The sequence below is a fragment of the Tachypleus tridentatus genome, chromosome 2 (genome assembly GCF_004210375.1).
Source record: "Tachypleus tridentatus isolate NWPU-2018 chromosome 2, ASM421037v1, whole genome shotgun sequence".
Lineage (NCBI taxonomy): Eukaryota > Metazoa > Arthropoda > Merostomata > Xiphosura > Limulidae > Tachypleus > Tachypleus tridentatus.
In genome coordinates this window covers 57,115,770-57,128,304 of record NC_134826.1, presented here as the reverse complement: position 1 = coordinate 57,128,304, position 12,535 = coordinate 57,115,770, and the positions used below count along the sequence as shown (strand labels likewise).

Sequence of the window (12,535 nt, the reverse complement as noted above, 5' to 3'; positions counted from 1 at the left end):
TCAAGCAGAAGAAAGACCTGCAAGAGCTACTGTGCTAGTACATAGATGTGTTCACGGATAGACCAGACAAAACAGACCTTGTGCAACACAAGACCAAGATTATGAACAGAGATCCTGTCAGGGTGAGGCCTTATTAGATACCCGATGTAATATGAAGCATTTTGATAAAGATTCGACTATTGAACTTGAAAATACCACTTGCTTTGTCTTACTGATGGTTTAGAGGACCCTTAAAGTCGATACTTCTTTTTTAATCCAGCTAACCTGGATGGTTACTGCTGGTAGTGTTGCAGCCACTAATGAACTCTGTTCAAATTATCATACTACAATTGATGTCATTCCAGGAGGAGTTGTTGTTGCCATTATGGTATTAAGTACTTAATGAGTGTTGGCAAATGGCTTGCATCTGACTCTCTGACAACTTCCCTTCCCTTGAAGGTCTTTCAAGATATTGAGATTTAATGGTCTAACTGGTGGTGGGCACACATTTGATACTTTTACCATGACTTTGAAATATGTCCTTCGATCGCCATTAGTGCTGATGGTAAAACGTTTATCATTTCTCCTTTATTCCATGCCTAGCCATTGACAGCAGACGTTAGGCCATAAGAAGGTCTTCAAAGACTAACGTGCAGGTGGGGATAAGTTTATTCACTAGCGGGTCCACTACTATATCCTGCGAGGGTTTGGCGTAAAGAAGTGTCGAATTGCTCTGATAAAGGCTAGCCTGTCTAGACTTCAGCAGGAACCAAACAACTGATTCATCGAGATCTCGAAGATCCAATACATTAACCAGAAATTTATCTTCATTCGTAAGGTCTACAAGATGGACAGTCAAACTGGCTCCAGGTGTCTTTGGGTCAATTAAGAAGTCCAGCTCATTAATAAATGAAAAGTTTCATTCATGATATACATTCTCCACAGGTGGATCCTTATAATTTCAATATGAAGACAAGAATGGAAATGGACACTGGCTGGTTGAAAATAAGAAATCCAATATGAATCAGAGTTTGACTTTAAATGCTAATGTTTTTGATTGAAATAAAGTGAGTTGATTAAATATGATTCGTCGAAAGGCCAACAAGGTGTGGGTGTTGAATGGAGCTTATATCCATTGAACTAGAAACATTAACCTATCTTAGAAGTTACCCTTAGATGGCTTTTGTTTGTCTGTTTGTTTGTTTTTGAATTTCACGCAATGCTACACAAGGGCTATTGGCGCTATCTGTCATCTAATTTTTTCAGTTAAAATTAGAGGGAAGGTAGCTAGTAATCATCACCCACCGCCAACTCTTTGGCTACCACTTGTACCAACAAAGTGGGATTAACCGTCACATTATAACGTTCCCACGGCTGAAAGGGCGAGCATATTTAGTGTGACAGGGATTCGAACCCGCGACTCTAGGAGTAGGAGTCGAATGCCTTAACCATCTGGCCATGTCGAGCCACCCTTAGCTGGCATATAATATATTTGAAATACTATGATCATGTGATATTTCTATGGACCACATATATATATTCATTCAAAAATCGTTGTCTATAGAATATATATCCCACCATCTATGAATTGTATGATCCATAGATCCATCGGTTCTCCACTTAATGAATACCTATTAAGTCATACTATTCTCTAATGTTATTTTTGTGGAAAAGGACAGAATACTTCTTGTGAAACAAAATCCTATAAGCACATAATGACTCAGCTTTGGTAATAAAAAAAAAACCTTCATTTTTGATCAATAGCAGTTAACATTTCCATTTATTTCTTCAGGGATCTTATTTTTCAGTAATACATTTTAGTATCAGCTCATGCTAGTTTTAAATTTTTCACTCCGAGTCATGGCACAGTGGTATGTCTGCGGACTTACACAACTGAAAACCAGGTTTCGATACCCGTGGTGGACAGAGCACAGATAGCCCATTGTGTAGCTTTGTGCTTAGTTCTAAACAAACAAACAAATAAACAATAACTCCGAGTCTCACACATATCATTTGCCCTATTGTTCATCGTTTTATTGTGTTGCTTATTTTATTGTACATTTGTGTCATCAAACATGTTTATTTTGTGCGTGTGTTCGAAGTTGTGTTTCTTTTTTCTTTTTTTTATTCTGATTAAACTGTTGCAACTAGACCCGATATTTGTGACTCTTCTGTCAGCGGGTTAAACTTTCCATTCTGCTGATTATTGGAAATATCCCATAACTGTCTTAAGCATGCATAGAATATTTTTCCTCTTCTGCGAAGTTCCTCGATTTTAGTAACTAGTTAATTACGCACAGTTAATCACAAAAATGTGTACAAATAGAAGATACTTTTTTATTTTGTTAAACGCTAGTATCGCATGAACATGCAAAAGGAGCTGAAAAGTTGAGAATGGCGTCTGCAGCTATCAGTTCAATGAAAATAAAGTGGATTCCGAGATTTTCTTCATTAATATCAAGGTTGGTTTGAATTTTATTTTAAATTGCCATATTATAATACATTTGGAAATATTGGTTATAGCATGGGAGAGATTTAAGTTAACTGACAACGGAAAGATGAATAGCGCCATTAAATATGCTGATTGCTTTTTAGAGGTTTGCTAGTTATGTGTGTTGCTGGTTGAGTAGGATGTAACTGCCTTGAGATTTGGATTATTTGTCGAGTAAACAGCAGATGGCTTTTAATTATAATAAATGTAAGGAAATACATTTGCGATGTGACAACGTGAATTAGAGTACAATTTTCATGGGAAAAATCTTAACGCTAACAGTAACACTAGTAATAGTATTACTATAAGCAGTGGAGATTTTGTGGAAGTAAAACATTCTTGGAGTTCTGAGAGATCAGTCTATTATTAAGCCATCCAATCCAAAGCAATGCACTGTTGCTAGTGGCAGGACAAACAGGAGTTTAGATTGTATTTATAGGAATATTGACTATAAGTCTAAAGAGGGAGTAATGTCATGGTATAGGACTACAGGTCATTTGTTATGCTGCATTTGGTGTATTGTGTTCAGTCTTACTCATAGGCCCCCTCAGGTTTATCTTAGAAAGGATTGAGAAAAGGGCAACTGTGATGATACTTGAGATGCAAATGTTATCATATAATAGTACATCGAGATTTCTTAACTTGTTTAATTTAGACAAGAAAAATTAGTATTTGATTGAGGTGTTTAAGACTGTAAAGAGAATTGATAGTGTTGATGCATCATTTTTTTGTGTTTAAATAGTAAGAATTGTAAGACTTGGAAAGCCCCCCACTAGTACAATGGTATGTTTTTGGATTTACAATGCAAAATCAGGGGTTTGATTCCCCTCGGTGGGCTCAGCAGATAGCCCGATGTGGCTTTGCTATAAGAAAACACACACACACACTGTAAGACTTGGGAACATAAACACTTTCAGTTAGAACTGTCTTTTTTCTAACAGGATGATTGGCTTTTGGAATGGCTTATTTTCATATTTAGTAGCTGCAGTTACTTTAAGGGAACATATGATAAATATTTGAGTGAAAAATGATAATGATGGCTTTGAGAATTTTATTCATTTATTTAATAGTTTAATTTAATATAGATAGAACAACCTAGGTAGACCAAAAGGTCTCTTGCTCTCCATTATGTTTAATGCTATAATATATCTTGTGATTGATAATTGAAAGAAAATCTCTTACAGTCTTTATTTAAGTTACCACTATTCATTTACCATTTTCTACTAATACTACACTAGACATGCTAATATTTAGGATTCTTGTTTAACTGAGACTTTTGAAAAGTAAAATTGTAGTACATGCTAAAGTGTTTTGAGTGCTGAAGGATTGTGTGATACTGAATTTAAAATTCAGCCATTATAATAAGCAACTAATTTGACCAAAATGTGAGATTTTGCTACTTAAGCTTGTTTGTTTAAAAATGGGATTGCGTGACTGTTGGTAGTTTCGTTACACCATGCACAAAAATGTCTGTAAAATTACATTTGTAGCTTATATTTTCGATTATCACTTTAATTAATTAAGTGAAAACAAAATTTTTAAAGCTAGTAGTTTGTTGTTTCTTGGAATTTAATATTGTTTGTTTGTTGTTGACTATGTTGTTGATCTAGGTGTGTGTGTATAATTTTTTCAATGATTTTAGAAGAAAATTTTGGTGTTGATGAAGTGTTGTTTTATTTTGTTGATTTCATAGTTTTGTGGCTGTGTTTATTTGATTTCTTAATATGTTGAGTTTTTGTTTTGTTTCATGTGGGTCATTTTTTTTGTGGGTTTCTGTTTTGAATTTTGTTTTGGTTCTTGTGATCTTGAGGTTGAGAAATGCTATCTGGTTAGTTTTGGATGTTGACAGGTGAACTTAATGTTGGGGTGTATAGAGTTAACATGACTGAGAAACCTAAGTGTGTGTTCTTTTGATATGAATCCAGTAATTGTATTGTCAATACAGTTACAACAGAATGTGTTTGTACCCCTGCATCCCAAGTAGTTTTTTGCTCATAACTTAAAAAGTATCATGATTAGGCTAATAGACATATATTATATTATAAATATTATAATAACACACATCTACATAAATTTTTATGTAAATTAAATGACAAATAAACTGTTTATAAACAAATAACCAAAAATAGGAGGGGCAGAAAGTGTTTGTACATTTCAGAATGTGTGAAAAAACTGATATTCCCATAAAAATTTTGTTTAGTTTGGTGAATAAACTACATTATACTATTCCAGAATTAGACACTGGGTTCATAATGATTGGAATTTAGCCAGCAAAAAATTTACTTCCTGCAATTTAGCGCCATCTCCGTCATTATCTGCTTGGTCATCATGATGAACAGGAAACAACTGTCCAGTGATTTAAAAAACTGAATTATTCTAAAATACAAGTCTTGTGTGTCTCTTTCCATTATTTTTACACAACTTAATGTGCCGAAATCTACTGTTCAAAGCATAGTTGCAAATTTTAAGCTTACAGGATCAACTGCTAACATCCCTTGTTCCGGATGCCCCACCAAAATTCCAGAGAGAACCAAGAGGAAGGTTCTCAGAGAAGTTAGTAGGAACCCTTGTTTAACACGTAATGACATGCAGAAATTGGTAAGGAAAACTGGGGTTGAAGTAAGCATCTCTACAGTTACGAACATGTTACGCTCTTCTGGGTTCAAAGCATGCTCTCCTCGTAGAACTCCATGTTTAAAGCCTGTTCATTCAGAAGGATGATTGAGGTATGCAAGAAAGCATGTAGATAAACCCTTTACTTATTGGAAGAGTATTCTTTGGTCAAACAAGACTAAAATCAACTTTTCGGCTACAATGACGTTCGCAATATTTTCCGTAAGAAAGGGGAATGAAATCTTCCAAAGAACACCATCCCTACAGTTAAACACAGAGGTGGCTTGATCATGCTATGGGGTTCCTTCAGCTCTTCTGGTGTAGGCAGCCTTCACCGTGTCAACGGAATCATGATAAAAGAAGAGTATGTTGATATATTAGGCACTTATATCAAGAATGATGCTCAGAATTTGCAGCTTAGGCATTGTTAAAGCTTCCAGCCTGACAATGACCCTAAGCACACATTGAAATATGAGTAATCCTGGTTGCAGAGGAACCATATAAGCGTTTTGGAGTGGCCATCCCAGTCACCTGATCTCAACCCAATTGAAAACGTTTGGGATGAGTTGAAGACCAGGATTCATCAATGTAATCTGAAAAACTTGCAAGAGTTGGAGGCCTTCTGTAAAGAAAAATGGAAGAAAGTACCATTTGAGTACTGTCAAACGATCATGGAGGGCAATGAGGAGAGATTGCACCAAGTAATTCACCTGAAAGGCTACACAACTGACCATTAAAGTAGATGCATGAACACTTTTTGCCCCTTGTATGTTTGGTTATTTGTTTATAAACAGTTTATTTGTTGTTCAGTTTACATAAACATTTATGTAGATGCGTGTTAGTACAATATTTATAATATACTCTACTCTCATTATCCTACTCATGATACGTTTTATGTTATGAGAAAAAAACTACTCACGACGCAGGGGTACAAACACTTTCTGTTGTAACCGTGTATATCTGTACAAATATAGTGGTGGATGTAAGGCTGAATTAATCACTTGAAATTCAATCTGTGTCATGAAAATATTGGATAGAACTGGTGATACGGTGTTACCCATAATTAAGCCTTTTTTTTTTTAGGTAAATTTGGTCATTGAACATAAAGTTGGTTCTGGTGGTAGTGAAATTTAACAGCAACACAGTCAACAACAACAAACAAACAATAATAAATTCCAAGAAACAACAAACTACAAAACCTTACACTGCTGCATATCATATATTCTGGATATTAGTGAAAGAATAACCAACATTTGGAAAAAACTTAAAATGCAACATTCCAGTAAACACCAAATTTATTCATAAACCAGGTACAAAACTAAAGTCCATACTATGTAAAAACTACACTGACAAATACAACATCAACATTATTTATCAAATGCAATGCAACAACTGCCACAACTTTTATATTGTAGAAATGAGCAGAAAAATGGAAACCAAATTCAAAGGACACAAAAAAAAAACAACTTCACACATTTTTGAACACTGTAAATCAATTAAACATGACATAACCATAGAAAACACCCAGATACTAAGTAAGGAAACAAATATAAACACATGCAAAATCAAAGAAGCCCTACTTATACAACAACTTAACTAAAATGAAACCAATATAAAATAACATCTTTATACCAATATTAATTAATAACCTAACATTGAAGTGCAATGCCTCCTACTGTCATGTACCTGTTTACACTCTTGTCCTCTAAGACATGCCCAGCAGTGGCCAATTACAAACTATTTTTGTTAACATGAAGATAACCTACGAAGGGGTCAAAATATTCTGTACTTTATTTTAATTAACGTTCTAATATCCATACCAAGTGTTTTGAGACTACAAATAAGTAGAAAGCCTGAAGTTTCTCAGTTTTATATCATATTATATGTAATGTGTGTTTGGTATGTTTTTACATGTATTGCTGGTATTAACGTATTTTATAGATATTTTAATAATTACACTAACAAGTTTATACTTAATAGTTTTGTTATCTGTATATGTATATGAAGGCTAACAAGTCTCAGAGTATTACAATAGTTGAATACTTTGTTTAGTTTGAATACATTTCTTATGCATATTTTTACAGTTGATATTTACTTTCTTTTGTTACCTGTGTATTTTCCTTTCCACATAGGAACATTAGTATCAGCCAAGCAAATAAAGCCAATGAAGGATGGTGGAACAAGTTTCTTCATGTACGAACTATCGACCCAGGAAAAGATTCCCACTCTAGACTTCTATCTGATTCTGATTTAGTCTATGAACTTCAAAGTAAGTCATTTATTATAGAATTATATAAAAAAGACAAGGTTTGCTGTTTGATTTACTTAAAAATAAAACAATACAATTATGTCATATGCATCATAAGTTGTTTTCTTTAAGTTAAAATATATGAATGGTTATTTTTTGGAAGAAGCTACCACTTATTGAACAAAAACTTGTATCAGTAACAAATTAAATTCATTAAATTGTTTTAGATAAATTAAAGTTAGTGCATAATAATTTCAGTGACATGGTATCTTTCAAAAAGATAATTTATACTGTATTAACAAAGTGTTGAAGCAGCACTTTCAATAATTGTTAGGGTTGAGATTTTTATTTATGTCTAAAACATCCTCCAATTTGTCACCAAATCCAGGTCAATCCATTCAAAGCAAATGGTGAGTAGCAAAATTAATCACTTCAAGTAGTGATGTTTCCTTTATTTTTAATCAAAATTTAAATCTGCAAGGTACCATAAGAACTAATGCATTTTGTAATTATTCATTACAAGTAGCTTATGGGTTCAATTGTTAGCTCATCTATAAAGTAAGCTTTTACTGTTTGATTAGGTTTAACTAGTTTTCATTTTATTCTAATTCATTCTAGTTCTGCTTTAGATTTCTTTGTTACTTCTGTTCTCTATCTTGTTTGATTTGGCTTTATTACCATGTTATTTGTTGGTTTACATATTGGTTTATTGATTAGTTCATATCAGTATATTCCAGCTTTTCATCACAACTACATCATAGGGGATTAATTCCTTACAACATTTTGAATATGTTAACTAATTAATCTTGTTTTTCTTTATAGTTTATTTTATAGGTTTTCTTTTCATCTCTGTATTTATTACCATTCATTTTTCCCATTTAGTTTTGACTTTATCCTTTTTAGTGTTAACTTTATTTAGTTTGTAATTTATCCTTGTTACCATTAATTAGTTTATTGTTTTCCTATAGTTTTGACAGGCTCATACCTACCATGGTTCCAGATTTTTCTTCAATGCAACATCATAAGGATGCATTCCCTGCACCAATTTCTTCCTGGTTTTTACTACGTAACTATTTCATTTTGTTTTTCTTTATAATTTGTAATTTTTACAATTATTTTCATTTGTTTTTTGCTTTATTCTTGTTAACACTAATTTTGTTTCAACAAGTGATTTATCCTTTATATTAGTAATTTAAATTCATGTGTTGGTCCCTGGGAAACAGTGTCTGCCATATCTGCTTCCACTATTGCTCACCTACCCTGTCTAACAACTGAACCTGTTTTCCAACATCCTAAAATTGTCAGTTTTCTCTGACCTTATCATGAAATACCTTTTTTATTTCTACTGCAGTATCTGTTAGACTTCCTTTATACATTTTGCAAAATATTATCTTCATGTTTTTCTTTGCTATTATATTTGGCACTTTTGCATTTGATTTGCCTTACTTTCTGTTGGCTTTCAGTTGTACCTTAGTTCAACTTTGAGCAGATTTGTTCTGGCATTTGTCATATTTTATTCCCCTATCATCACTAATACCTTTTTAATGTTTCATGCTACCCTTTATTTGGTTTCCTACTTAAATTTTAAGTTTGTTGAGAAATAATTTCTCTTTCTTCCTTCCATGTTTTTTTTTTTTTGACATTTTCAGTTTATTACCTCCTTGCATTGCTTTTATGTTTTTGGGTTGGTATCAAGTGTGACACTGCTGTTTATTCTTCTTTCCATTATGGATGGGTTTTTATGGTTTGTTTTTTTCTTCTCTTGTCCCTTTTTTGGGAGCATTGCACCTGTGGGTGGCACCTGTTTTCACTTTTTCTTTTTTTCACATAATAGATCTGCTCTTTTGGGTCCCTTTCTACAATATTTATATCTTTGCATGTCATGTTCCATTTCCCCTTGATACACACAGCAGACTGCCTGTTGTGGCTTTGCTATAAACAAACAAAACAGCACACACAAATCACATTTTGGTGCTCTTGCTTGGATCATAGTTTTTCTTGTCCTGACACATTCTATTCATCAGTTTGTTTCCCAGTGGTTTTGTCTTCCATGGGATTCTCTTCACATAGATCCCTTTATTACTTCTCTTAACCTCCAATTATCTGTATTTGGCAATTAGTATCTCTTTTTCCAGTTATGACTGTTGGTGTCTTTGGGATTGCTTGGATCATAGTTTTTCTTGTCCTGATACATTCTATTCATCAGTTTGTTTCCCAGTGGTTTTGTCTTCCATGGGATTCTCTTCACATAGATCCCTTTATTACTTCTCTTAACCTCCAATTATCTGTATTTGGCAATTAGTATCTCTTTTTCCAGTTATGACTGTTGGTGTCTTTGGGATTGCTTGGATCATAGATTTTCTTGTCCTGACACATTCTATTCATCAGTTTGTTTCCCAGTGGTTTTGTCTTCCATGGGATTCTCTTCACATAGATCCCTTTATTACTTCTCTTAACCTCCAATTATCTGTATTTGGCAATTAGTATCTCTTTCTCTAGTTATGACTGTTGGTGTCTTTGGGATGGGATAGGTCCCACAGATTCCTATATTTCTTCCCCATATTCTCTTACTTTCATGAGTGATTTCTCTCATCTCTACCATTCATTGTTAGGTCCTTTTAATTGCTTCTTAATTGCCAGCTCACCTGTGGTTTCCATGACTTCTCCAGCTCCAAGTTTTACCTTCACTGCTTCTTCCTTTATTTTCTGTTCTTCTTTGCCCACCTCATTTATTGGTATTCTATCCAGGAATTTACATTATTTAATTTCACTTCTGGCTGTTATGTATTCCTAGGTAGGAAGGTCAGTTTCATCCCTGCAGGTAGCTTTCTTTTAGCTTACTCCTTTTGCTCTTTTTCAGTAGATGTTTAAATGCAGAATATATTCCATTCGTACAAATAATTTATAAGTTGAGGATTTCCCACAGATTTGAACCCCTGTGTTTCAAGTGGCAGAATTTCTTCCCTGGTTTTTTGACTGGGTTGTTGGGCAGTCTTGTTCCATACTTTTTTTTTTTGTGAAACTGGGGAGTTTTTACCTCACCTTTCCTTATTGTGTTTATCATTCTTTCCAGATTAGTTGTCCTCTTTGACTGTCTACCATTCTGACCTGGGATATACATATATTTTATTCCTTCACATTAACTTAATTTGCATTGCTTTCCTCGTGTTTCCTGTTTCATCTTTCATTTGAGCATAAATCCTTTTCCCTTATTCCTATGTACATTGGAAGTTGGATATGTTTTATGATGTTTCTTTAAAATTTTTCCTTTTCTCTTTTATCTGAATATTTCTTTCCTACCAAGACATTGGCAGCTAGGTGAGGTAACTCCTCCTTTTGCCTAATTTTCTTTGCTTCATTTCCCATCTCTGTCCTTATCCTGTTCTGGATTGACTCCTCTATTATCTTTATTATTCTATTATTTATACAGTTCTTTCATGGTACCTGCTCCCACCTCTTTCTTCCTAGGCAGTTTTCCTCAACTCCAGATCTTTTTCCTACCAGTTTGGTTTTTGATCCAATTGATATACTCCCCTTTATTGTCTCCTTCCTGGACTTTGTTCCAGGTGTCTTCACCTCAGATTTAACATCCTTAACCTTTCCCTGGCATCTCATTTTTGTTGCAATGTTATTATTTTTTTAATTTTTGCTATTTGTCCATGGTTTACTTTTAGAAGTTTTTCATCATGATTCTATCAACTTGCACATATGTTTTCTATTTTGTCCTTAATTTTTATTCATTATGTCCCTATCCTTTTTTTTTGTTATGAAAATTACTTCACCAAAATGCTTTATTTTCTGATATCTTCCCTAGTCTTTTGTGTTGTATCTTTTCTTTGTGGTGATGTTTCTGGGGAAGGTGTTTCTTATACTATGGAATCTTGAGCTGTTTTAGCTCACCATTGGTCATCTCTTCTCACTCTGACTTTTTGGGTTTTGGACCTGACTTGTTTTATCATTTTCTACAGCATCATGGGGTCATCCCCCATTTTCCCATTCTTATTCTTTTTGTTCCTCTTAAATGTTTCATCCACCCTTTCTGAAGACTAGTTATTGTGGTATTGAAGACAGCTTGTTACTGAAACAATCTTTCAGTTGGAGCTCAGCTTTTTTATTTTTTACACCTATGCTTTCCATTTGCCACAGACTGGTGGGTTATTAAAATGCTTTTTCAAGGGTTATCTCTCCTCTTCACTCAGTTTGAAGATTGTAGAACGTATTCTCAATCCAACTCTGAGGTTTAATCTACATCATTTTTTTTTCTGTTCTCATGTTAATGGGAGATTAATATTCTATCATTGATTTATTTCACTTGAAGCAACTGTGGTCATTATTTGGTTCAAAATAGACAGTTTTCACACTGAAGTGGATTTACTGAAGAATAGAATGACCCAGACCAATGTTTTAGATCTTTTTTTTCACACCCCAATTTTACCTCCAATTTCATGCTATCCTTAAATTCCTATACAATGGTTGATTAATTATTCACATCTTGTTCTGGATTTTTCCAAATCCAATGTGGTATCCACTGTCATAACCTCCCTACTCCTAAGAAAGTCATCTTGTTGGGGTGGCTGGTGCAGCTTTCTGATCCAGTCTTAGCCCCAACACAGTGTTGCATTCACTTGGGAGTCTTCTTCAATTCGTAAGTAGAACAGGTTGAGCATTCTCATTTATGTCTTTGAGATATGGAGCTTCTTCTGATATCAAGACTTTTGAAATTTATTTTTCTGCATGAGAGGAATTTTCTGTTTTGGGGACTTTTTTCTTTTGGACATTCTCATATGTATTGTCTTTTGTGGACTCTAGCTGATTTGAGAGATCCAATGACTGATATGTTTGGTAGGTACAGCAGTAGCTAAACCTGTTAACCTGTCATACTTTACCTGACTCTAGACACCTGTTCCATTTATGGAATTTGGTTTCCAGAAGGATGGTGTCTTCTATATCAACATCCTGGAGGTTTCCATCATCTTTTAAGTCATCTGTTTGTTCTTCTTATCATGATTCATTCTATTCATCAATAGAGAGGCCCTTGCTTTTGGGTCATCTGTTTTCTTTGCTCTAGACTCTTGAACTGACAATTACCATGTTGGTAGATTGTCAGTCTATTATGTCTTTGGAGCTTAGATCCTGGTGATAGAAATCTCATTTATGCTGGTTCCTTCCCACAGAGAAGTCTCTTCATTCTCTGGTGTTTTAAA

At 34.1% G+C, this 12,535-nt stretch overlaps 1 protein-coding gene across 4 annotated transcripts in view; it reads left to right on the top strand.

Moving 5' to 3' along the window:
• Positions 1 to 2,122: 2,122 nt before the first annotated feature.
• The window catches only part of LOC143243906 (protein NipSnap-like), a 40,341-nt gene continuing 29,928 nt past the window's right edge, over positions 2,123 to 12,535 (top strand). For 2 of the 4 annotated variants that reach the window (XM_076487676.1, XM_076487678.1), the window contains exons 1-2: positions 2,123 to 2,441; positions 7,216 to 7,352. In XM_076487676.1, coding sequence (XP_076343791.1) covers positions 2,374 to 2,441; positions 7,216 to 7,352 — 205 coding nt within the window. In that variant the 5' untranslated portion in view covers positions 2,123 to 2,373. Of the gene's footprint in view, positions 2,442 to 2,555; positions 2,678 to 7,215; positions 7,353 to 8,299; positions 8,398 to 12,535 lie in introns of those variants that run through there. The other 2 variants (XM_076487679.1, XM_076487677.1) reach the window with 2 other exon arrangements.